The 26,279-nt window shown below is 41.7% G+C and overlaps 3 protein-coding genes and 1 non-coding gene across 8 annotated transcripts in view; 3 read left to right on the plus strand and 1 right to left on the minus strand.

Annotated features, from left to right (window-relative positions):
* Positions 1-4,011: 4,011 nt before the first annotated feature.
* On the plus strand, positions 4,012-10,249 carry LOC112264216 (BUB3-interacting and GLEBS motif-containing protein ZNF207-like). 2 transcript variants are annotated; one of them, XM_042303298.1, is made up of 11 exons: positions 4,012-4,183; positions 4,712-4,838; positions 4,943-5,078; positions 5,199-5,390; positions 5,614-5,695; positions 5,888-5,952; positions 6,503-6,636; positions 7,843-7,941; positions 8,639-8,869; positions 9,097-9,253; positions 9,420-10,249. In XM_042303298.1, exons 1-11 carry the CDS (start codon positions 4,143-4,145, stop codon positions 9,563-9,565), a joined length of 1,410 nt encoding a protein of 469 aa, XP_042159232.1. In that variant the 5' UTR covers positions 4,012-4,142; the 3' UTR covers positions 9,566-10,249. The 2 variants fall into 2 exon arrangements, with proteins under 2 accessions (XP_042159232.1, XP_024296551.2); XM_024440783.2 differs by lacking the exon at positions 7,843-7,941 and having other exon boundaries at positions 4,013-4,183.
* Positions 5,974-6,102, plus strand: LOC112223486. Its single transcript, XR_002949330.1, has one exon. It is a non-coding gene; the product is annotated as a small nucleolar RNA SNORA49 (small nucleolar RNA).
* A 937-nt stretch (positions 10,250-11,186) lies between the features above and the next one.
* LOC112264226 lies at positions 11,187-19,811 on the plus strand. Its single transcript, XM_042303312.1, has 7 exons — positions 11,187-11,208; positions 11,473-11,518; positions 14,414-14,449; positions 15,122-15,478; positions 15,752-16,114; positions 16,867-16,970; positions 17,457-19,811. Exons 4-7 carry the CDS (start codon positions 15,133-15,135, stop codon positions 17,640-17,642), a joined length of 999 nt encoding a protein of 332 aa, XP_042159246.1. The 5' UTR covers positions 11,187-11,208; positions 11,473-11,518; positions 14,414-14,449; positions 15,122-15,132; the 3' UTR covers positions 17,643-19,811.
* The window catches only part of tnrc6c2 (trinucleotide repeat containing adaptor 6C2), a 74,637-nt gene continuing 67,100 nt past the window's right edge, over positions 18,743-26,279 (minus strand). For all 4 annotated transcript variants that reach the window (XM_042303280.1, XM_042303285.1, XM_042303287.1 and 1 more), the window contains one exon: positions 18,743-26,040. In XM_042303280.1, the coding sequence (XP_042159214.1) occupies positions 25,683-26,040 (358 nt within the window). In that variant the 3' untranslated portion in view covers positions 18,743-25,682. The remainder of the gene's footprint in view (positions 26,041-26,279) is intronic.

A 26,279-nucleotide genomic window follows, 5' to 3' on the forward strand; every position in this document is an offset into this window, starting at 1 on the left:
CCCAGTCCCTGCCGCTGAAAAACATCTCCACAGCATGATGCTGCCACCATCATGCATCAGCCTAGGGATAGTGCCAGGTTTCCTCCAGACATGACACTTGGCATTCAGGCCAAAGAGTTCAATCTTGGTTTCATCACACCAGAGAATCTTGTTTCTCATGGTCTGAGAGTCTTTAGGTGCCTTTTGGCAAACTTCAAGCGGGCTGTCATGTGCCTTTGTACTGAGGAGTGGCTTCTGTCTGGCCAGTACCATAAATGCCTGATTGGTGGAGTGCTGCAGAGATGGATGTCCTTCTGGAAGATTCTCCCATCTCCACAGAGGAACTCTGAAGCTCTGTCAGAGTGATCATCGGGTTCTTGGTCACCTCCCTGATCAAGGCCCTTATCCACCGATTGCTCAGTTTGGCCGGGTGGCCAGCTCTAGGAAGAGTCTTGGTGGTCCCAAACTTCTTCCATTTAAGAATGATGGAGGCCACTGTGATTTTGGGGGCCTTCAATAATGCAGACATTTTTTGGTCCCCTTCCCCAAATCTGTGCCTTGACACAACCCTGTCTGGGAGCTCTATGGACAATTCCTATGATCTCATAGCTTGGTTTTTGCTCTGACATGCACTGTCAATTGTGGGATCTTATATAGACAGGTGTGTGCCTTTCAAAATAATGTTGAATCAATTAATTTACCACAGGTGGACTCCAATCAAGTTATAGAAACATCTCAAGGATGATCAATGGAAACATGATTCACCTAAGCTCAATTTTGAGTCTCATAGCAAATGGTCTGAATACTTCTGTAAATAAGGAATTTCCATTTTTTATTTTTTAATACATTTGCAAAAATGAATAAAACGCAGTTTTCCCTTTGTCATTATGGGGTATTGTCTGTAGATTGATGAGTGAATCAAAAAAAAATCAATTTTAGAATAAGGATGTAACGTAACAAAATGTGGAAAATGTCAAGGGGTCTGAATACTTTCCGAATGCACTGTAAACCTGTCCCAGCAGCAAATCGCAACAGCAGTCCCAACACATAACCACTGCTACACCTGGCTATCAGTGGAGCTTTGTCTGGTATCCAAACAGTTCACTCAGACTCATTTACTGTCTTTAAAAAAACATAGCTTATATGGCATACTTGCTTAAACAAATGTGGTTTCTACTGACAATTGAGATGTTGAAACAATGGCATAAGGGGACGACAAGGGGATAAGAGGCAATCTGCATTTTCGAATAAGACATTAATGAGCGAGCTAGGACCGACGTAGTCAATAGAACTATTTGTTCAGCACTTTTGAAATGTACAGCGACACCATTCAGAACATGGGCCGTTCTTACAGTGTTCTCCCTGTACACCAAGTCAGAACCGTAGGATAAATAAAGGGGACATATAAGCAGACAATGGAAGCTCTTCCAATATGCGATGATTACATTTCTCTAAAACAGGTTATAGGCTACATGTGCACCACCAAGTAAGAACAGTAACGTTAGGTGAAATTAAGAGGGAAAAATAGACCAAATTATTAGGGTGCAGCACATGGACGACTAACAGCCTATTACACAACATACACTTAGTATTACTTTCTTAGCTACAGTACACATATCTCCCTGGCATATTACATCATTTATGCAGCAGCATACAATACATTTTTGTACTCACCTTGTTGTGCTGTGCTCACTTGAACATGAAGGTGGCACGGCAGTCCTTTTGGGTAGATTTTGTCATCAAAGTTAGTCATCAAAGTCTGGCATTCTCTGGATTTATGGTGCTTTCAAGACAACTGGGAACTCTGGAAAAAAAACTAGATCAAATGATGATGACGTCAGTGATCTTCAGGTTGTAGCTCTATAAAAGGCCAGAGTTCCCGACTTACAATTCCGAATTGGATGACCGTTCAAAAAGTAAACTTGTTTTTTCCTAATTTCCCAGTTGTCTTGAACTCACTGGTCAGATTTCTCAGTTACAAGTTAACAGTTGTTTTGAGCGTGGCAGAAATCATGCTGGATTGACAGCATGGCCAATGTTGAATGTTTATCATTTTAAACTTGGAAAAGAGACCCTTAAACCCAGACTTGGGACCACACAGCCACCACTGAATAGCAGGCTAGTGATTGCTTTGCAAAGCTTGCAGTTAGCCACTGATTCCTTCAAACCACTCATTGTTGAATTTGCAATTTCCAACTTGCTGTGTAATGTTTAGGTCCAATGGCCGATTAGCACCGATACGTTTTATCTATAATTTCTCTTCATTACTTCTCTCCGTATGACAAGGATAAAAAGGATTTGCCAGTAGATTTTCGACTTGATTCATGATGATGACTGCTAGCTAAGATGTTGAAAGACCTTGAGCCTTCTTGGATGGGCACTTGTAATGTAACTCTATGGCAGCACCCAAGGGGTTTGAGTTTTCAAGCTCCTCATGAGTGACAGAACACTGAGCCAATCACTGCGCAACTAGAGAACATTACAAACTGCTACTCTCAGTGTTTTGCTAAAAATGATGGGTCGCCATTGGATAGGTCAGATATACAAAACCTTGCAGGCAGCCTACACAACTGACAATCTATTAAAAACATATAGAAACTATTGGATCCAAGACTTAAAAATAACTGATATTGATGGAGGGAGTGTTGAAACATAATACACGAAATGACATGCCTTATTATTTAAATATATATTTTAAAATCTGGCTACAGACAGAAACGACATAAAACATTTTGAGGTCTTACAAGCATTAGAAACAACATTGGGTGTGGATATGGTGGGAACATGTGGGTCTGAGCATGTGTGATATCATTAATATTTGTGAAATGTATGTAAAAGTTCAGTTGTCTATTGTTTTTGATTCTGTGTGTTTTTGTTTATTGTAAAAAATAAATACAAGTAAAATAAAATATATACAAATAAAAGAAATGCTTGAGTACACAAGAGTCAGACCTAATTCATTCAGAGATGGAGGCCTGCCACTGTGGTCTCTCTTTAGTCTAGTCACTGCCGTATGGGAAACAACAGCAGCTCCCAATGCATACAATTTAACATTCATTAGGAGCCCTGAAATTGGCATCTGTTGTGTTTACTCACTTGCATAAATATCCCATTTTCCAAATGAATCATTTACCTTGGAGAGAGAACGGGAGGGAGGGGAGAGAAAGGGATGGAGGGGGAGCGATTTAAAGAGAAGGGAGGGAGGGTGAAGACGGAGATTCTCTGAAGTAGATTTATTGTTTCCTTTCTGCTCAGACTGCTGAGCACAGCACTGGGTATATTTATTTTCAGTTATTCAAATGAGTCTGGCTTATATGCAAGGCACTGGGCTGGGGGACTCGCAATCTAGGCCCTATTGAGTCCATGTGCTGATCTAATACATTTTTCTAGAACATTTTATTGAATCAAATGAAATTGAACATCCATATCATAATGCATGGCATGCATTGCAAGTTTGTGCTATTCAGTATTATAAACGGGGTGGTTCGAGCCCTGAATGCTGATTGGCTGACAGCCGTGGTATATCAGACCGTATACGTTAGTAACCAGTTTATAATAGCAATAAGGCACCTTGCGGGTTTGGGTTTTTTGGCAAATATACCACGGCTAATCGGCTGTATCCAGATAAGAAAAGCCCTTGGCCGTGGTATATTGGACATATACGACATCCCCTCGTGCATTATTGCTTAATTATTGTTGTTCTATTATAAGGATATACATATATATTTATCGACATTTGAATTGCTCACAGCATTGACGCCTTCATCACCATACAATAGTATGGTGCAATGTCGCTCCCATGTGGACATTAAAGTTATTACACCGACACAGAATGCATTGAAATGACGCGAGCAGAAAAACATAAAATAATATAATAATTTGGTATGATGATTAATTTCCGATGATTTCGGACCAAATCCCACAAAAAAAATACAACTTCGTCAATATACTGGAAAGACGTATTTAAAGCACTTTTGTTTAGGGAATTGTGCACGTTTTCCATCAGCACAGCATTGTGGGTGCAAATCATAATCCACTTCCTCCACTTGAAGAAGCGCCATTTTCGGCGTTGTCACACAGCATGTCGCTAATGTTTATGACACAATAAGAACGAATTTCAGTGTTTGTTATTCTACGTTTGCTTTCCAAGTACTATCTGAAAGATGGGGCGAAAGAAGAAGAAGCAGATGAAGCCATGGTGCTGGTATCCTTTGGTTTGGGGAATAGACAAAACGCACGAAAGGAAAGTGAGGGCTCGAATGTTTAGCAAGGTAGCTAGCGAAGTAAGATAATGTAGGCCTCACAAGACCTGTTCGCACTTTTGATACTTTGTCGTATTTCTGTAATACTGTTGTTGCAATGTAATTTTACAACACTCTCTTTTTAGTTTTATCTCAACAAAGTAAACCCAAATGGTGTATATTGACGAACATTTTAGGCTGAAAACTAGCTATGTTAGCTAAGTAGCTAGCGGCATATTAGTTAGCAAAGTAACTTATTGTATTCATTATGTAGCTATCTGCAACTATCCCGTTTATGACGCTTAGTCGGCATACCTTGTCTGTCATAGATGGTGGTCAGAAGTTGTGCTCAAAGAGTAACTATACCTTACGTTCAATTAAAGGAGCAACGTTAATAGCAGGGGGGAGGCACCCTCGATTGAATGAAACCAACTAGCTAGCTTGCTAACGTTAGTATATACTCTGACATTTCTTTAATTCACAACTTGAAGGTATTGTAATCGAGATTTCGATGATGAAAAGATCCTCATCCAACATCAAAAGGCCAAACATTTTAAGTGCCATATATGTCACAAGAAGTTGTACACTGGTCCGGGGCTGGCAATCCACTGTATGCAGGTTGGTATTCACATTAACAACATGTTGGTTATTCATTAATCTGTGTGGTCATACCTTTTATTTGTTATATGAATCATTGATGGCGTGGGTCGTGTGTCTTTCAGGTTCACAAAGAGACCATCGACGGGGTCCCCAATGCCATACCTGGAAGGGTAGACATAGAATTGGAAATCTATGGCATGGAAGGAATTCCAGAGAAGGATATGCAGGAGAGGAGACGGACATTAGAACAAAAACAGGGTTAGTTAGTGTCAATGTAATTTCCTGCATTTGTACTGAGAACCATAGAAGTCTACAGCCAGAACAAATCATCTTAAAGAACTACTGTGTGGCTAAAATACCCCTTTACTTTGTGTTCAGAGAGCCAGAAGAAGAAGCAGAATCAGGATGACTCTGACGAGGATGACGACGATGATGATGCTCCAGGCCCTTCGTTCGTTCAGCAGCAGATGCCTGCTGCCCAGCCCCAGGCTAGCTATGTCCCTCCCATGGCCCAACCAGGCATCCCCCCCGGGGCCAGGGCTCCAGGCATGCCACCAGGAGCTTACTCAGGTAGAACATGGGCTGAATGGCCATACATACGATTGCTGTGTTCTGCCAGTAAAGACATTTGCATCAAGTAATGATGATTGTCAAAAATGTTCAACTGCTCTGAATTGTGAATGAATCATGCCCATTCTGAACAAACCACAAACTGGAAAAAAATAAATTCCCAGCATATATGTATGGTGTATTGGTTAAAATCTAGTTTCCTTCCCTTTTCTTCCCAATGCAGGAATGCCCCCTATGATGCCAGGTCACGGTGTCCCGCCCATGATGCATGGGATGCCCCCTGGTATGCACGGAATGCCACCAGGGTGAGTACTAACTCATACTACTCAGTGGGTGACATTTTCCTCCCTCAATGCGTTTGCTCACTCTTTGCAGGAGTTAAATGTCGCCCTGAACTGGTCCGTCGCTGCAGGATCTGCCTTATTATTAAAACATCAGACAGTTAGATTTGATCATTCAGATTGTAACTCACACCTGTTGGTTTGATCTCCTTACAGCATGATGCATGGGATGGGAGGGATGATGCCTCCAATGATGCAAGGGATGCCTGGTATGCCGCCAGGTAAGCACTGTCGGTACCCCTCTTCCCCTCCCTTACTCCAGTCACTCTGTACCCAGTGGGATGGAATGGCATTGACAGGGGATAGAGCACTGTGGCCGTCTCTCACCTAGGACTATTCTCCTATATGAGGCTTGTGAGAGAGCTGACAATTTCACAAGATTAGCATAGAGCTGGGCGACGTGGGCACATCTATTTAACGATAAGCTTATAACATGAATGTGCACCACAGTTTTAATATTACCCTTAAAAATACTACTACTACTTTGAATGTTGTAGCTGTCAATTGTCCAGTTATCAAACTTATTTTGTTTCAAACTTCACATTTCTCTAGTAGGGCCCTATAGGTTATTTATCATAATGAACGATATCAGCAAAATGCCCACGATATGTGAATTCCAGAGAATTGTCCTAGCTCTAGTAGAGCAAAATCATGTTCATTCTCAATTCTATCATGACCTAGAAACGACCTGCTATGATATTTGTCATGGATTCCCTAACTTCCTGAGAAAGGACTGTGATTTGATATTGAGACCTGATGTCTTGTCTTCAGGAATGCCACCCCACATGGGTCACCGTCCTGGTATGCCCCACATGGCCCAGGTCCCCACCCCGGCAGGGATGCCCCGACCCTCCGCAGCAGCCCCTGCTGCCGTCAGCAAGCCCCTGTTCCCCAGCGCAGTACAGGTGGGTCACCTTGCCAAGAGGCGAGGTGGGATGGAGCTGTATCTTGTCATAACTGTCTCATTGGTTTACCTTGTTAATTTTAAATGGAATAATTCACCAAGAGGATTTCCTCTGTATTAAGATGGTTGTACTGGTGCGCTCATCTCCGGCACATGCATACTATCAGAATATCATCATTAATGGTGGGGAGTAGGCTTGGGCAGTATCCAGAGTGTCATACCTTCATACTGACCTTGTGCCATATTGGTATATTCGGTAATACCGGCACTGAACACAAAGGACATTTATTTTCAAACCCCAGCTAAGCTTTTGTAATCCAAAGGTTAGCAATGCTAACAAGTACTTGTAAAATCCCATAGAATGCAAACTAAATGATGAAGAGCGCATTGTGAACATGTAGACGGTCTCTGACCTAAACTATTTTCAGGACAGACCTCCCAGCTCACAAAGTTCTAAAAGTAACTCAGAAATGTTAGTTTGCGGACCGCACAACACAATTATTAGACAGCAAGGCTCTTGATTCAAGAGGGGATTTTCTGCTGTTACCGGCAATATAATTAATTTTGTAAGACGCTAACCACTTAGCTGGATAGCTAACTAGCGACTAATTTAGCAAACCAAATGTACAGCTGCAGAGCATTTAGCACATTTTAGACTGTTTTATAACTTTTAAGTAAAAACAACGTAGCTGGTGAACATTTAGTTGTGAATTCCATACTGTGACCTGATCACATGGCGTGTGCTGCATAACAATGAATGACTCACAAGGCTCTGGTGTCTCGTTATTGTGTGCTTGTAAACAAACACCATGTGACTGGGTACTAGCGGTAAGCTTCATAATGAAAAATTCTGACAGGTGAAATGAAATACGCAATCATTATCTCTTACCATATTGCACAAGTTGACTGCGGGTATTTTACTTGAAATGTAGCAACAAATATTCACATTTATGCAATCTTCTAAGACATAGTTTCAACGGTATTGAAAAACCATCCTGTGGCTATTTCCAAATACCCCAGTATATGGTATACCGCCCAAGCCTAATAGGGAGCAGCAATAGCAGAGTTGTATCAGTAATGCATCCATAGTAAGGAACTATAGCTCATTATCAAAATGCCCTCTCCTCGTTTTCCTCTCCAGAGCTGCTGGTATTCACTCTAGGTTCTGCTAGTGTTGTTCACTCTGCCTCTCTTCTTTATGCTGCAGATGGGCTCTCATGTTCCAAACACCATCACAGCCTCTCCCAGTAGCACTGCAGACTCTCAGTCTGCTGCCTCTAAGCCTCTGTTCTCTAACACTCCACAAGTAGGCAGGACTCTTTCACTTCCATGTCCTATAGACTCCTGTGGCATGCAGCGTATCAGCTTGATTTGGTTGGAAATGTTACAAAATGTCTGTGTTTTGACATATGAACTTAAGTTAACATATTCAACAGGCTTTTTGTCATTCCGTGTGCATTTTTGTGAACCGCTCCACCAAAAGGATGAGCTGACGATCGGCTTTCCCTTAGGAGGACTTGCTGCATGCCTGTGTGTGGCCTGCCTTAGTATTCTTAGCACTGGATTGGTAATTTAAAATATGTATTTTTGTTTAGGCACAGCTTGCTTTCTGCTTATTTTCCCCCTCCTCTGACTTGTTGTCATGGATTTCCTCAGATGGTATTTTGCACAATGCAATGCTCATCAGCAATGTGTGATATGATATGAGTTTTTCTTGTGTCTCAGCTGAACTGATATTTTCCAGTCATTTAAAGTGCTAATATGTTCAGTGTTAGTTTGATGTACAGTGCACTCTGCTTGTGAAAATCTGAGGAATCAACCAATCGCTTGTTGTGGTCAAAAACCATGGGACAAATTCTGTTTAGAAAGCCCTTCTAAGGAGTCAGTAGGTCAAATGTCTGAATATCTGATTACTATGAGAGGAGAGCATTGTAATCTGTGTGTGTGTGATCATGATGAGTCACTCACCCATCTGACAGTGCATCTTCCTTCCGGTCTCCCAGGCTCAGCAGAGTGCCTCTGGAGCTGTGCCCCACAGCGCACCCTCCACCTCCTCTGACCCTCCCAAAGCAACATTCCCCGCCTACACCCAGTCCTCTGCCTCCTCATCCTCCTCTAACCCCCCTAGTAACACTGTGGCCAAGCCCCCCGCCACAGTGACCAGTAAGCCAGCCACCCTCACCACCATGAGTGCAACCAGTAAGTTGATCCACCCTGATGAGGATATCTCACTGGTAAGTTGCTCTTGCTTTGCGTTTTGCCCTTTCACAGTAAGTAATGAATGAGAAAGTACATTTTTTTCTGTCGCGTTACTGTTGTTACTTGTAATATTTGTTTAAAACAAATTAGTCAAATATAATGTAATTGAGTAGTGATTTGTCCTTGCCGTTGCACTGAAAGGGATAGGCTAGTGTTGTGTCCTGTCTAAGAATCCTCTCTGTGTCTGTCTGCCCGGTAACAGGAGGAGCGACGGGCTCAGTTGCCCCGGTACCAGCGTAACGTGCCCAGGCAGGGGCAGGTCCACATGTCTGCCCCTCCTGTGGCGGCCGTGGGCGGCATGATGCCCCCACAGCAGGGCATGCCCCCGCAGCAGCCTGGCATGAGGCACCCCATGCACGGTAAGATGTTATGGCATCACTAGGCCAAAAAATTAACTGATGGAGAGAAACTTGTAGCCTTTTTGATGGCACGAAAGACCAAGTATCATACCAGTTAAAACATGTTTTTTTTGCGTTTGCTTGCATTGTGATTGTGATGTTTCAATATACTTCCTCCTCCCTCCAGGTCAGTATGGTGGTCCCCCCCAGGGCATGCCTGGCTACATGCAGGGCGGGATGCCTCCGTATGGGCAGGGCCCTCCGATGGGATACCAAGGAGGGCCTCCCATGGGCATGCGGCCCCCCGTCATGTCTCCTGCGGGACGATACTGAAGCAGTCGCAACGACCTGACCCCTCACTAGGTTTGGAGGTTAAACCTTTTCTCACCTTGTGCTTTTTAAAACCAAGCAAATGAGCTGTAAGACCAACCAGTGATGGTGAAGAAAAGTATTAATGAAAAAATATATATATACGCAGCACACGGACATTTAACATGACATCTTTAATGGGGGAAAAAACATAGAAACAACAAAACACACAAAACAACTTGATGATAATGACAACTTTGTCATTGTGCAGATTTGATACATGTATGGTGTTTTTCTTCTCATGTTTCACTCAGGTTTGTAGAAGTGAAGTGTGTTAAATATGGTTCATATTGTTTTGACTGCTCGCTGCTGGAGTAACATGATCGTATCGCCCTCCCCTTACAAAAAGGCAAGTTTCCTGTAAATATATGATTTTCTGTTGTGTAGAGTAAGTCGGTGACGAGGCCCTCACAGCACACTTGTGTGTTGTTGGACGCCCTGTCCCCAACCGTATGGTTGGTGAGGGTCCTCCTTTATGATGACGATTCCAACTGTTTAGTAGTTTACCATGGATTATTATTATCTATCAGTCTCTAGCTTCATTCTTATTTCAGGTTTATTCCATGATCAAAAGGGTAACTTGTGTGAACTTATTCTCTGTACTGTTTTAAACTATCTATGTTGTAATAAAACTCACTTAAAATCCAACACTGTTTTCTTCCTGACCCATGGATGGGGATGAGGCTTCATGAAGGTTTGTACCATGGAGGTTAGTACCTTCATCATGAAGGTTTGTACATAAATGTTGTATTTATGAAATATTGTTCAAATAATAATGTCAACATTCCAGATCTGGTATTTTTAAACATGTTTTAATATACACATTGTCTTGATGCAGATACTTTTATAGCCGGATGTTCTTTAATAGTAATTCAGTCATTTAAACCTGCACCCTGAATCAGTTTATCTTCCTCACCTTAGGTTCACTAACATTTGCATGCAAGTGCTCTATACTCTGTGTGGTTGATGATAAATATACATTTTACTTGATGTCGGGTGTATTTTTCCTAAACCACCTACTCACCTACTACACCGTTCAGGTGTTTAGCTTTTCAAGTCAGAGGGCCTTATTTGGTGTTATTCCACTATGGTGCATCAGTGTTTCCCCTATATGTATTTAGCAGCGGCACAAAACCGTAGCCGCCACTGCAAAAAATATTTTTTAGCCAGGAATATAGAAACGATATTGCCGCAATATATTTGAAGACTAAAAATCGGCAAAATAAAGACTAGACAGTTGCAGAAGGTAAAATAAAATAAAAATCATGATATAGGGCCCCTTTTGATTTGGTTTGTCATTTAGATAAATTAGGAACAATGCATAAGCCATGGCAAAATGTGTAGAATTGTAGAAAATTAGTTTTTAGAACAGCTACAGTTTCTTTGTGGCTGAGAGGAGGGCCGCTAAAATGTGCCATTTGTCATGCCCACTACCCCCACATGCTAACTTTGCCACTGCTGTTGGAAAAAAATATTAGGGGAAACACTGCATAGCATATTAAAATGGAAAAAGCATTACTTTGAAACCTTTTGTAAGCCCATGTCTATTTTGATGGTAATGTCCTTATCTGCTTTTCAGCCTAAAACACAGATTTCTTGCGAAACAGGTCAGTTATATCTGTAAGTACCCATTCCCTTACCATAGTGTGGCTGTATCTTGTACCGGATGTACCGTTTAGCAGTAACTAGTTATTGAATCTGAAGTAATGCATTTTGGGAGTTTTTCCAAGATTTGTACATTGTTTTGAGTATTGTAGAGTTATTCTAAAGTACTTGCTCAAGATTTGTTACACCATTTGGTTGCATACAAATATAATGAATGTTGAATGCTGTGGTGTGCCATTGTTGCCTCTTTCTGTCTGGTGGTGAAGGGGGCAGCTTGGTGGAAACTGGACACATTTTTACCCCACTCATTTGGTAAGTAGGATTTCACATCGGCTATGATGTACAGTGGCTTCAGAAAGTATTCCTACCCCTTGACTTGTTTTCCATTTGGTTGTTACAGCCTGAATTTAACGGATGAAATAGATTCTCACCCATCTACCCACAATACCCCATAATGGCAAAGTGAAATCATGTTTGAAAATTAAATACATATGTATTCAACCCCTTGAGTCAATCAATACATGTTAGAATCACCTTTGGCAGCCATTACAGCACATGTTTTTCTGGGTAAGTCTTAAGAGCTTTCCACACCTGGATTGTAATTATATTAGCATATTCTTCAAACTGTCAATTTGGTTGTTGATCATTGCTAGACAGCCATTTTCATTGCTTCTATAATGATAAGGCTGGTCGGCTCAACACTTCCAAGTGTTGTGGTGAGTAGCTCTGACATACGAAGAATACATATCTTTTATAGAAAATATACGCCCTTTTAGTCTTCTTGACAAACAGATGCATGGAAGGGGTCACAGGGTGTAACTTGATATATGAGAAAGGAGTATCCCACCAGATAGCATTTGCTTTGAAGTCTGTTCTTATTTAGTTTGGCCCCTAAGACGAGGCTCCGATCACGTTCCTGGTACTTCAAAGCACAGAAACACCAATTAATTCTATGGTATAACTCAATTGTCAACTCTAGATACCTTCATCTCAAGTAAAACCCCTTCTTGACCACATGCCTGGACACTGAGGGGAGTGAGCCTCTAGGTCATACACACCCCCAGGACCGGTGCAACATCAGAGATGACATACAATGGTTCCAGACACTTCCCCACATCTTTTCTCAGACCGTATCTCCCCCAAGGAGGGAGTGACTGGCTCACGGGCATTGTGGAGACAAGTGGTTCCGCATCAATCGCGCCATCCCTTCACATGGTTTAGAATAGGAAAACACATTCACATATGAAGACAAGGTTCCCTCCTGTCATATTTCTCTTTCTGATATTCTGCATAGCACCAGCGGCATGTGAAAGACGAGCCTGACTTCTCCCCTCTCGGCCCCAGCTGAGGGAGGAAGTCCAACTACCAACACCAGAGTCCAAAGGGATACATTCTAATAACAAGCATATCATATAAGAATATTATGCAGATAAGACATCTTAATTATCTATGTTACCTAAGTCTTCCACCACAATTGATATACCATCCAAAGTGTTAACTTCACCATGCTCAAAGGGATATTCAATGTCTGCTTTTTATTTGAATTGTACCCACCTACCAATAGATACCCTTTGCGTGGCATTTGAAAACCTCCCTGGTCTTTGGCGAATATGTTTTGAAATTCACTGCTCAGCTTCGGGGACCTTTTTTATATGTACATGTGGGGTACAGGATTGAGAGAGTTATTCAAATCATGTTAAGCACTATTTTTGCACACAGTGAGTCCATACAACTTATATTGTGACTTAAGCTAATTTTCACTCCTGAATTTATTTAGGCTTGCCATAACAAAGGGGTTGAATACTTTTTGATTCAATACGTTTCAGCTTTACATTGAATTAATTTGTAAAAAGTTCAAAAAAACAATTCTACTTAAACATTGTGCGGTATTGTGTAAGCCAGTGACACAATCTCAATTGAATCAATTTTAAAATTCTGGCTGTAACACAAAATAGAAAAAGTCAAGGGGTGTGAATACTTTTGGAAGGCACTGTACATGATGGCTGTTGTAAAATAATGATTGTAAAGTTCATTTGAAAACACTCCCAGACCATATTACGGTAATGTTTTTTTCTTCAAGTTATGATCGTTGTTTACAGATTTTAATAGATTATTAATAGTTATGGATTAAAGTATTTGGCCTGTTGGATGTTGTCGTCAACACTCGTCCGAACTCATCTTCCAACTTTCGCAACAATGCTCAAAACTGTCTTGGATGTGCTGCTGTGTTAAACTGTTACTCGGATTAGCTTCACCATTATAATTGAATTCTCCCCAGTTATAATTGTCAACATGCATCCTATAACGTTCTTTTAAAGGGAACATTGGCCTGTTTGTTCATTAACTATACATTTCACATAAAACAAATTGACATGTTATTTCACAAGACCATGTTGGCAGTATCACAGTTTCTCTCCTTTTGCTGATGTGCATACATTTATCCTAATGTAAAAATCTAAATGCTTTGTATCAAAACACACTATTATAAGAATAAATCATGTGTATTGTGTACAATTTTCAGTGTCTTTTTTCAAGCCTATCTTGTTAAAAACCCGTTTTATACCAGGAAGAGGACCGATCTGAACCATCTTTGTAAGAGGACCACTAGATGGTCTTGGGTCGTGAACTTGACTTTCTCAAGTAACTGTTTGCAATATCTCCCATGACGTTACAGTGAATAGTTGGTCATTTGTGGTATGTTGTAACTTTTATAACATTTTTTTAAACCTTAAACATCTTCAAAGTAACTCATGTTTTGATACCTACATATATTCTCTTATTAGCAGTACTTGGCTGAAATTTACAGATTTTTGCAGCTTTACAAATGGCTAAATACTCCGGATTTTATACTCTTAGTATAAGGTCAACACATTTTCAGTATTTTGCATTTGCAGAACCATCTCATCTATACAGATAAATATTTTGTAGTAATTATGTAAAGGTGGGTGTGGCTTTTTGCTATGACACTTGTGAGGGGTAGTTTACAAACAACTCTTCCTGTTTAGCGTTAAGGTTTGAGGTGGAGAAGTTCCTGTAACTTGTCACCAATTTCCCCTCATCTGGCTGAGACCCCCAGTCAAGTGAGTCACACTCAACAATTCTAGTCTAATACTCCACTTATGTCTGAGGCTCACTGCATGCTGCTCAGTGTGTGATAGCATCATCATATAAGAACAAGGGTAGTCATTATGACTCTTCATCTGACAGGTGTTTGGCTGCTGCTCATCACACATACAGTGTTGGGTAAGTCTGCAACTTTTGGTGTGGGGTTAGTTTATTGGGAACTGTGTTGGCCACAGGAGGCTGCTGAGGGGAGGACAGCTCATAATGGCTGGTGTGAATGGAATGGCATCAAACACAGACACGGGTTTGATTTATTTGATACCATTCCACTCATTCCTCTCCAATTAAGGTGCCACCAACCTCCTGTGGTGTTGGAATTTTTCTTCTGCCATTGCAAGTTTTGGATGACTTTATCATGGATTAGTTTAATGCCTATAAAACAGCACTTGTTTGGGTTAGTTTAACCAGAGGCCTGAAACTTCCATATGACTACATTGATCATTATACAGACGCTTTCTTGACCACGTTAGGGAGGTCCAAACCATGCTGTCAGTACAGTTGGCTTCCCTTTATATGACCACCAACAAGCCATAAAAAACAGCCGTCTAAGGCAGTGTGTCTCAATGCTAGAGGCGTCACTGCAGACAGCCTGATTCGTTTCACAATCGGCCGGCCGAGATTGCGAGTCCCATAGAGGGCTCACAGTTGGCCCAGCGTCGTCCGGGGGGTTGCGCCTGGGTAGGCCGCCATTGTAAATAAGAATGTGTTTTTAATGGCACTGCCTAGTTAAATAAAGGTCAAATAAAAACGGGGAGCTAACGTTGTATTACCTTCTCTAATGTTGCCTCCTAGTGTTCTGTGATATGGAATTCCTGGAGAGAACGCAGGGTGACTCTATAGAGTTCTACTGTATCTCTGAGTTCAATGCCTCCAAGCCCATTGGGCTCTACCTGAAACGCAAGTGGCTGCAGCCCAACCAAGTGGTCCTGTTCATGTTTACTGAACAAAAGCCTTCGTTTTACGGTGACGTCAAAGAGCGCATCCATGTCACGGGAGACCCGAGTACTCACCGGGTCAACGTGACCCTCAGCCAGCTGAAGGGAACAGACACAGACCTCTACTACTGTGAGTTTGTCTTCCCCGATGCCTCCAGCGTCGATCAAAAGATTCCAAGCAATATGGAGTTCTTTCTGTACGTTGACAATGTTGGTGAGTATTCTTTATGGATTCCTTCATTTATTTCCTTTTTCATGTTTCTTGATACGATTAGAGTTATTGACACCATAGTCAACAGTCACAGTAGCCTGCGTGTTTTCCTTTTTTTGTTGTAATAACTCCAGACGCCATAGCTGAGCCATACTGTTCATGTTATGCATCCTGCCACTGCTTCCTCCTTAGAATAGCCCTGGCTCTAGCAACATACTCTCCTCTACCCCGCCCACAAAGCCAGTCATACTAGTGTTTGTTTCCCATCTGGAGAAGATGTCCCAGACAACAAGATGGATGTAGGCCTGATAGAGACGTGCGCCGGGGGGTCAGCTGTCCTCCCCTGCCTCGCCCCCTACGGTTCCCCCTCGGCCATGGAAGGGGTATGCCTGAAGAGGCGGTGGGGCCGGGCTCCAGTGGAGGTGCTGTTCCACTTAAAGCGCCCCTCTTCCTCTGCCTCGTTCCCCCCAGAAGAGAGGCTTCACCTGGGCACGGGTCTGGGCAGCCTGGCATACAACCTCACCCTGCTAAAGATGCAGCCGGAAGAGAGCGCCTTTTACAGCTGTGAGCTGCTGCTCCCCGGCAGGTCCGACAACAGTGCCAGGCTAGGGAGATACGTTTACTTTGTGTCTGTGCAAGGTGGGTGTTTATCATAGGGCTAGTGGATTCAACCCTAATAAAACACCTGATTTATATTGGGCTAGTGGATATAAACAAGTAACACTTGATTTAGTAAGGCTTGTTCATTCGTTGAGCTTACATATCACATTGGGAACCTTCTTTGTGTGCCTATGCGTTGTCTGTCTATACAACTTTTTGACCAGACCTTTACGAAAAGTCTCCACTTCCCCTCCCCACATCGGTCTCTATACTCATTTTGAAAATAGACAGATGCAGTAGGAAAATGGGGTCAGTGGTTTTGGTTTTTAAGGGATAGTTTGTGGTTTTGGCAAGGAACCCTATCTACTTCCCCAGAGTCAGATGAACTTGTGGATATTTTTTTATGTCTGGTGTCTAGTATGAAGGAAGTTGGAGGTAGTTTCGCGAGACAATGCTAACTAGCGTTAGCGCAATGATTCAAACTGCACACAGACATAAAATGGTATCCACAAGTGAATCTGCCAAAATCCCAAACTATCCCTTTAAACTGTAAATTCATGCCAGTACATGTCCAGGTCATCCTTGGAAGCTGTTTCTATGATGCTGTATTGTTTATTAACTCTAGTAGCCAATTCAGTAACTCAGGTAACAATTATCAAACAGACAATGGTCTGTTAGTAATTCATTTAATCATACACAGTATATGAAAGGTTGTCAATGTATTTTTAATTTAGGAAGTGATTTGACATTCTTGAAAGTCTGACACTACATATTGCTCATTGTTTCCCCAGGTGTTAGGTGTAGCTGTACTGGCTACACTCCACTGCTCTATGCCCTTTCTGCTACTGTGGGGCTGCTACTCATCTTCCTTATGGCCCTGGGAGTGGCTCATTATGTGAGTAGGACTGTAACCTACTTACTATGGACAATATGATTGACACACAGAATATTATTTATATAAATGGTAGCCACTCCAATTTTTTTGCTGCTTTTATGGTCATAATTTAAAAAGCGTTACAACCTCACATTCTGCAAATTTCTCATTCATATGACATTTTCTTGAAATAAAACAGTTCTCTGCTCTGAGTTTATAAAGCCACTCTGTAACCTCTATGGTTGTTGACTGGGGAGGCATGATATTGTAATGTATATAGGTACTATAGGTATAGGTACTCATTTGGTAGCTACTGTATTCCTCAAGTGACAAATTGTCAGTACCATAACACTGATTTCTGACAGGTATGACTAAGTACCAGTGATTTGTCAAACACCTCAAATTGAGGAAGAACGCCACTGAATCAAAGCATCCATCCTCTTACCATTCACATCATTTCACACTTTCACCTGCTGCCTTCTCTGATTGGCTTCTGTCCTCTGTCAGGGTAAGACCCGAGGAGACCGTGTCAAACCGCAGCACCACCAGGCTTCCATCTACGAGGAGATGGTTGGGGTGCGGCCCCCCAACCGGAATGGAAAAGTGTCTCCCTCTTACCACCCGAGGCCCCCCCCTCTGAGTTCTCAACAGGAAAACCACAGAGAGGCCCAAAGAGTCACCGCTAGTATCTGAAACTACGAGGAACAAGGTCTGCTCAATCTCACCAACATGATGTTTGACTATAACTACAATTTACATAACCTTAAATCTGGACAAACAAACATCCACCTAACTTAGTTTGTTGTACTGTAAATGCTGTTGTGGCGTTATAAACAATGTTTTGTATTTGATGTAAATGCTGGCAGCTAAATGTTGTAGCCTTGCTTTACTTTTTGAAAAGGTATTGTATTTAAACCAACAAAAATATTAAGTGTAATACTTGTCTTTATTAGTGTTGTATTTTGACATGGTACATTTGTGCAGGAAACAGATAATCATGGCCATTCCAATATCAGGACTTACAAAATACCCATTTCTACCTGGTGCTAACATCCCGTCCTTTGTCCACATTCTGAGACAGATGTAGACTATTAAATGCATTGTGGTCCGGTGAATTGTCTTGATATCAAGTGTAGACTGATAAAACCTTTATGGCGTCAAGATGTCTCAATATTTTGAATACTGGATGGGACCAGGAAACCTGGTCTTAATGCGGACTGGCTAATATGTGGACAAGCTCCAGGACACATGCTCGCAACAGGGTGCCTGCCTTTCCACATTGAGTTTGCTACATATCGGAAATTAACCAGTCATGGGATGGTCCACCGGATGTGTTTGCATGGTGTGCTGAACCACAGCTTCAAAATCTAATTGTATTTGTCACATGTGCTGAATACAACAGGTGTAGACCTGACAGTGAAATGCTTAGTTACAAGCATATAGAAAAATAAGCGAGGCTATACACAGGGGTTACAGGTAATATGTAAGCAGAGGTAGTGACTTTGCAGTTCAGTTGGATGTGAAAGCTGCAATGTCCTTTTGCGATATGCAAATTCTGAGAACTCACTCTGACCTGAATAAAAGTGCAATAGAGATTTAACTCAACAGCTTACTGTAAAAAAAATTTTTTATAACAAGGGGTGCTTCAAGTGTATTCCTTGGTGGTGTGTGCGAGTTGTCTGAAGTTGCTTCCTTATCCGGCTGCATCTAGTTTACTGGCTTCATCTCTAGAGGTGCATTAATACTAATGTCCACATGAAAAATCAAGACAACACAAGAAATCGACAAGACGCTTTTTAACAGCCAAGAAAAATGTCAATTTATTAATATAGTCCGAAAGAAGCTCCATAACTCATGGAAACATGTTTTCCGGTGCATGTCATTAACAATCACATTCTATGAGGAGAAAAAAAACATTAAAAGCCACAACTTTCTCAGTACAGACATTTCTCCTTAATGTTTCTTTTTTAAATAAAAAGGCAGAGTACCACCTCCTCCCCCCCTTACAAAAACCAGACCGCCTTAAAAGTCATGGGCTTTTTCTCAGTATAACCCACAGTGCTTTAGCAGAAGGATAAGCGCTCATTGCTTAAGGATTACACAGCATGGCGAAGCAATACAAAGTTTTGCCATAAATCTGATGAGGGGGAAGAAAATCTAACATAGCAAATTTGTAGCACAAAGACACACCCCTACATCAAACCCTGAACCCCAGAGTACGAGTTCCGGGCCCCAAGAGAAAAGCAGGCCTGGACTCTCCCTCCCACTTGTGCATAGATCATGATCCTTTAAAAACCAGCTACCCCCCCACACTTCAAATCTGTCTCCTGAAAACCATCTATTAGACAGAATCTCTTAACTCATTGAATATCTGCCACAGGAACCGAGACAGTAATGCACAAAGCTCCTGAAAGTTACAGGATGGAACCTCAAAGAAAATGCATAAGTAAAACTAATCACTGCCGTTTGACAATTAAAACCATTTATCAATTTTGTTTAAATGTAAAGCAATTTTACATGTAAAGCACTCTACTTTTTCTCTCTCAAAGTTCATTTTCAGTCATTTATTTGGTAAATTATGTAACTGCTATGGATTTTTAGAAGCAATGGTATATCATATTCTATTTAAATCCCTAACGTTCAGTGCCTGGAGTTACATTTCTCAAAGTTATTGTAATTTAAAACTCTCAAATTTAAATACAAATGGTGGAGTTTGAACTCTGGAAATCCTGGCCTTCCCGAGACAAGATCCACATCTTTACGAGTGTGCAAGATAGTGAGCAAATTGCGTTGTCTTTTTACAAAGACAAAATTCAAATAATTCAATACATACAGTCTGTCGACATAAAAAAAAAGAGAAATTAAAAACACAACACTGATCAATCCCAGAGTTCTGAAAGTAGCATAAATCTTCATTTTGCAAAGTTTGTTTTATGTTCATATTTTTGATGGAAGATGGAATTTGTCTTTTTCAACATTTCTTCTAAATTCCTTTTTCCTCAACTTCAGACAAATGAAATGTTTGTAAACGGCGGGTGGCTATGCATAAAAAAAATAAGATAGGCACCTCTGAAATGAGTCCTGTAACAAACTCATCTCCCCACATTATCCCTTTCCATTTCTCCATGAAGTTAAGAGATTACTAGTCCTACCACCTATGGCCACAATTCTTAGATCATTTTTTTTGTCTTTTTTCATGACATTTGTATGTAATCAGAACAAAATGGTGCAATACTCTATGATAATCCTTGTTTTGGATTATTCCACAATAAAAGCCACTAAGGTAGATAAACATTTTACAGATAAAACAAAAACTTTTTTTCCATTAAGTCCTTGAGTAAACATTTACACATGAATTGTCACTCTCCCCTCGTTTGTCTACGATTAGCTGAGTGAGGGGTAGAAGACACTCAGTGCAACGTTAGAAGATAAATGTCTATCAGAATATAGTTTTGACAAGCAAAAAATAAACTGAATAAAAGAACAGACAACAATGTCAATACACAACATACTGAATGGAACATGACAGCAGTCCTAAGCCTGCCAAGCACACAGTTGTTTGCACACATACATTTGACTTTCAAGCACACAACCAAATGATTTTTGCACTTTTTTTCTCCAATCTTTTTTAATTGATGACCTCAAGCTTGGAAGTGTACTAGTCAAATTGTTTTTTATTTTGTTTTTTTTTACATTTTTTTTTTACAAAAGAGACTTCACATTACGTTATTGGCGCTCCTTGATTCAAGTATTTGTGTTTATATTTTTGTGTTGATATGTTTAATGATATTTTTCTCTACTGGGAAAGTATGCATTTAAAAAACAGGTGATTTCAGGTTGGATTGTTTAGACCAATTCACATACAGTACAAGTAGTTCAAGGTACTTACTGTAATATGTTCATAAATCCAGAACGTGCATATCCAACTCCAGGTAGGAAAGACATTACTCATGATCCATCAAGTACCAGTTTAACCACTAAACCCATTCCATTTCCTTCGTATCACTTATTTGCGGGGGGAATACATATTGCTCATCTTCAGTTTGTATTGAACCCAGACCTTTTAAGAGGAATAAAAGGTTTCAGAGATTGAGATCCAAGGTGTCTGTTGATGTGCTACCTACCACACACACCGAGCGTACATATCCATATATCTATAGTTAAGCAGTAGAGAGAGAGCACGGCCTGCCCCTCAGTGCTGGTGCACACACACCGAGCGGACGTTTGGAGGCCCCCACCCGGCTAATTGGTCTCTGAGCTTGGATCAAGGCAGTTACAGAAACAGGCAATAGTGATTTTTGCTAGTGTGCTGCAGGACGCCGAACAGTCCCAAAAAGGTAGCCTTATCCCATTTTTTTTTTTGTTATTTTTTTTTGTTAAGACTTTGTACCTTTTGAAATGCGTCCACTCTCGTTGCCTACCGCAGAAACAGTGAGGCGAGCGACCTGGGCTGATACAGTGGGCCCGAAGCCATCTGGGTCTGTGGAAATATACAGTTGTGGGTCCGCTTTGAGAGGAAACTAACAAATAGGATAAATACAGCATCCACAAAAAGGCTCCCCAGCCTGCATTCTGACTCCCTGGATGGTAGAAGTTAGAGGTTGCTGGACTGGAGACATTTCAGCTAGAAGTGCAGAGCTTTAGTTTTAACATATTATAGATCTTTTATTTTAGTCTGTTTTTTTTGTTTTTTTAAATATTTTTTTCTTCTTGATTTTGTGTCAAACTTCATATTAAAATGACGTTAAAATGCAAGAAATTCATTTGGTTTAAAAAAATATGTACCCAGGATTACCCAACATCAAACTGACTGTGCACCATAGGATACTTGGATCCGCCAAAGATTTGATCAACAGGGCATTCCCCACAAATGGCACCCTATATCCCTATATAATGCACTACATAGTGAACAGGGTGCCATGAGAGACCCGGCCATATTATCTCAGTGGTTCAGGATGAGGTGTGTTGCCCCCACCCATCTGTTTGATCCCTCCTGCCCCCCTGCCTCAAATCACAAAGGTTATCAAAGATCCTCCATCAAAGGTTATCAAAGATCCTCCATCACAAAGGTTATCAAAGATCCTCTATCCTGGGAAGAGAAGAGCTCTTTCTCCAGATCGTATAACATGGGCTAGTTTGAGATCTATATATTTTATTGTATTGGCACATAGGATAACATTGGCATCTTACATGCAGAATGGGCCTCTACATTGTAACATTACAGTAGGCCTATAATTGGGAAGGGAAACCATTACTATCCCATTCCCCAAAAACAATTCTCCAACCAAAACAAGTCTATAGTACTACTGCACAGCTTGCCATTAGTTAGTGTAGAACTTGGCTCTCTTACACTACAGCAAAAGGACATGCATACAGAGAGAGCTGCATCTTTTAACGTCATCTCCTACCCTGAGATCAAGCTGACAGGAGATCAGTCTTCTTCAGCACAGTAAAGAGAGGCCTACTATACCTCCACTTCAGTGGTACTAACTCCCCTAGAGGGAGGGTGGAAGTTTGGAATACGACAGTGTTGTGGTTTAAACCCAGTTATAAGGACCAGGAGCGGACATATTCTAAGTGCTGAAGGGTACATACAGCAAGAGGTTAAATGGGTCTAGCTCTGTGAGTCAGTGCTCAACCCTTAAGGCAGGATTGGCACGTTGGCTGTAAAGGGCCCGCAGCCTCTAGTCTTTTGCATAGAAACAGAACTGAGTCGCTGTTTATGTCTGGTCAGGGGGAGGGCCATGGCCTAGGTTGTTTGCTTTGGTGGGGACTGGAGGGTGTAGAGTAGCAGCTGTGTGAGCGGGCGAGAGGGGACAGCCCTGGTGGAACCCAGGTGGAGCAGCTAGGGTCAGGCAGGACACACTCACCCATCTGAGACACCCTATTGGGTCTAACTTACACGTCTTGAGATACTGCCTGGAAGTACTACAGAATACTGTCCAAAACAAAGCAATGATCAATCAATCAGTTAAGATACTAACTAATAATAGACAATCAATGACGGGCTGTAGTATTGATCCTCGTTTGCATTCAATACACAGGATGAACATACAGAGGCACCTCTGACCAAAGTGTTTCTGCATATGAACAGTGAAAAGGGCTAGTTTCAAGCAGCCATCTTGAAAAGACCACTGCATGTAGACAAAAATAACAAATCAAAAAATACATAACGTCAAACGAAAACAAAATAAAATTAATCAAACACTGGCAAAATTCCAGAAATTTGACTGTCTCTTGACTTCCAGCTAAAGTGATCTTTGTGTGAAAGAAGATTAGGGGAAATGGAGAGGGTTGGTTGAGACGAGGTCGAGTGCTGCTGGCGCGGTCGTTAGCTGGCTAGCTCCGTGCTGATTGGCCAGTCTTGGAGGGAGCGTGGTTTCCTGCCGGGCTGAGGGTGTCTAATGGGAGAGCTTGGTGCCAGCCCAGGAGGAAATGCTGCTGTGGGGGTAGCCTTGCCTAGCGACCATCGCCATGGGCACCACAGCAGAGAGGCACTCAGTGGACCGTGACCGTCCCCCTCCCCACTCCGACCAACCGTTGGCCGGAGACAGGTAACATTGCATGTCTAGTGTCTCCAGACAAGAAAAAGGCTAAACATTTTGGAGTAACAGTGATATTCACTTTGATATAGTTAAATGAAAATGTCTTTAGAAAAAAATCAAACACTGCAGACTTTTTTGTCAGATAAAAGTAGACTTCCTTTTTTTTCTTTTCTTCATCCTGCTACCATTTTAAAGTTCATACAAGTCCTTGGACCAAAGAGGAACAAACAAATACCAGAAGTTATTTCCAAGTATAGATACAGTACAAAAAGAGCAAGAGTTCTTTTTTTTGTCTTTTTTTTTTCAGTTTTCAAAGTTGCTGCTCCATTTTTCTGATTTATTGGTTTGCAAGTTGAAGCGTTTAGCTCTCTTCATAAGTGCTATGATAAAACCCTTTGAAATAGACAAAAGGTTACTTAGTCTATCTTTTACATTTTTGCACAGTACCAAATACAAGGAACACTCGTAGTAGATCTACTGCATTAGGATAAACCCCTCTTATTTGGTATTGTGCCAGATCTCCAGTGACCTTCCAGTGACTCCCCCACCTGGATTCAGTCTGTTCAGTGTGGCTGTGGCAACGTGGAGAGGAAGGGCTTTCTGATGGTGCTTTCTCATGTACCCCAGTTCAATGTGTACGTATGAGGAGTTTCAGGGCTGCAGAGACAGTTTCTGAACACACATCCTCGCTCGCTCCACCTCTCCGGCAAGAGTTAACGCAACGGTTTTTCATGGGGGGGTCAAGGGGTGACCTGGTGGGAATCAAAAATTAGAAAAGGTAAAGTTTCTGTAGTTCTTAAGTTCTTTGACAACAAAAATCAAGAACGAAAAATGTAAAGACACCAGTTCCTGTTTGGACTTGAGCATGGACGGAAGAAGAAGGGTCTGTGGCATATATATTGCACAATGTAACTTTCACATCAAGTTGAAGCGTTTTCATTTTTTTTGTCGTCGTTTCCAGAAACTGGTGGACCATAATGGGGACGAGAGGGTTAACAACGGAACCGACTAATAATGTTAATAATTGACAAGAAGCACCTGTAAGTCTCGTTAGGTGAGTATAGCTGAAGTCGTAGTTCTGAGCAGTGGTAATCTGAACTCCCAGACGTGAATGATTAGGTTCCATCAGACATATACTCAAGAACGCACATAAAACAGATGCAGCTAGGTCTGTCGATGTGTAATAATCTCTCAGCTTATGTTGCGATAGATATAAAAATGCGCCCGATATACAAAAAGAACAAAAACAGCAGTGTAAATCCCTTTTAAGAACAATTGAACGACCAGAAAAACGGAAAAAGGTTTTAACTGATGATTGGTTCGGTCAGTGTTGACAGGCCTCATACTGCCGAGTGACTTGGGGGTCATATTCATTAGGTGCACACGTGGCAAAACGTTTTGCAACAGCATGCGAAAACAAGCATTTCTTATTGGACAAAGTTCAGGTAGTCCCTCAGTTTCAGTCCGCTTGCTTCCGTTTCATTCCTAGTGAACACGACCTTGGTTGATCACACTTGTTCTGTTCCATTCACTGGCTCAGAGATGGGAACTGAGCAAGCTTTCAAAATCACAATATTTCTTCAGTTTCAAAACAATGAAAAAGGCTTGAGATTGAAGGAGGACCTGGGCCGCAGTAGAGCGCTTAAGGCTAATATTAGTGCTTGGAAACAAAACAATAACGTAAGTAAAAGGTCTTTAAACCACGGGCATGCTGGGAATGGCCTTTTTTTAATCAATTTGTAGTTTCGTGGGCAAAGGAAAGATTCAAAATGGCAGCTTCTACGATTGCTTCTCCTAAAAAACATTTCACACAGAATGTGCGATATTCATGGAAAACTTAAAAACACTTAATGGTTCTCTCTTCATTGAGTCTTTTCAGCATTTCATTTTTGTTTGCTTCCAACATTTATCAAATACTAAAAACAAAATCCCCTTTTAAAAAGTCAACTAAAAAGGAGGGGGAAAAAAACGTAAAAACCGAAGGGCGTAGGGGTCAGCAGTCTTGTGTCGTCGCCCCCAGCCTTCCGGTACACGATTCACAGTTCCGTTGATACTGATTATCGCCACATGATTTGCTTGGTTTTGTTCCTGTTCATTGTAATTTTTGTGTGTATTTATTATTATTTTTCCACTGTCTGTTCCAGCGTTGACACATCCGTCCTCATGGTTGGTTTGTTAGTGTGTTGTCCTACATGGACTCTCCACTCAGCAGGTCGCCTGGCAACAGCGTGTTAATGGGGTTGGGGCTCCCGATAACGCCGCGACTATCATCGCCACTAGGGGGCCCCCACAGGCTGGAGTACTGGGGCACGCCCCCCCACAGCAGGTCTCCGCCGGTCTTGGCTCCTCCCCCAAGGCCGCCACTCCAGTGATGGCCAATGGCGTGCTGCTGCGAGCCTCCGCCCATGCGCGTCTGATTGGTGCCGGGGTTAGGCTGCCAGCTGGTGGTGGGCGGAAGCTGCTGCTGCTGGCCTTGTGCAAAGTAGCGGTTCACCTCCTCCTCCCCGGCAAACTCTGCCAGGATGGTGGTGTTCCCCAGCACACACCTAAGAGGACAGGGCTCAGTTATACATCACATACTTACAGGTGTTATAGTATCAACATGGATTTTCTTACACGTGGTGAAGTACAGTACAAGTATTTCTTTATAGGCTTTGCTATTTTGTCAGTGAGATGTATATAGCCTAGAAGTGTTTTGTTTAAGGTCAGACTGAGATAATCACTACCCTGAACAGCATAGAGTATGGGTAAAAGAGAAAACCCACTCCAAAACTATCTTTTGGTA

Source organism: Oncorhynchus tshawytscha, linkage group LG02 (assembly GCF_018296145.1).
Source record: "Oncorhynchus tshawytscha isolate Ot180627B linkage group LG02, Otsh_v2.0, whole genome shotgun sequence".
Classification (NCBI taxonomy): domain Eukaryota; kingdom Metazoa; phylum Chordata; class Actinopteri; order Salmoniformes; family Salmonidae; genus Oncorhynchus; species Oncorhynchus tshawytscha.

Bases quoted from the DNA above. Each gene is read 5' to 3' on its own strand.
- LOC112264216 (XM_042303298.1), top strand. From the start codon at position 4,143: ATGGGGCGAAAGAAGAAGAAGCAGATGAAGCCATGGTGCTG. The intron at 6,637-7,842 runs GTGGGTCACCTT...TTTATGCTGCAG, and splicing joins TGTTCCCCAGCGCAGTACAG to ATGGGCTCTCATGTTCCAAA. The intron at 7,942-8,638 runs GTAGGCAGGACT...CCGGTCTCCCAG, and splicing joins TGTTCTCTAACACTCCACAA to GCTCAGCAGAGTGCCTCTGG.
- LOC112264226 (XM_042303312.1), top strand. From the start codon at position 15,133: ATGGAATTCCTGGAGAGAACGCAGGGTGACTCTATAGAGTTCTACTGT. The intron at 16,115-16,866 runs GTGGGTGTTTAT...TTGTTTCCCCAG, and splicing joins TTACTTTGTGTCTGTGCAAG to GTGTTAGGTGTAGCTGTACT. The intron at 16,971-17,456 runs GTGAGTAGGACT...GTCCTCTGTCAG, and splicing joins CCCTGGGAGTGGCTCATTAT to GGTAAGACCCGAGGAGACCG.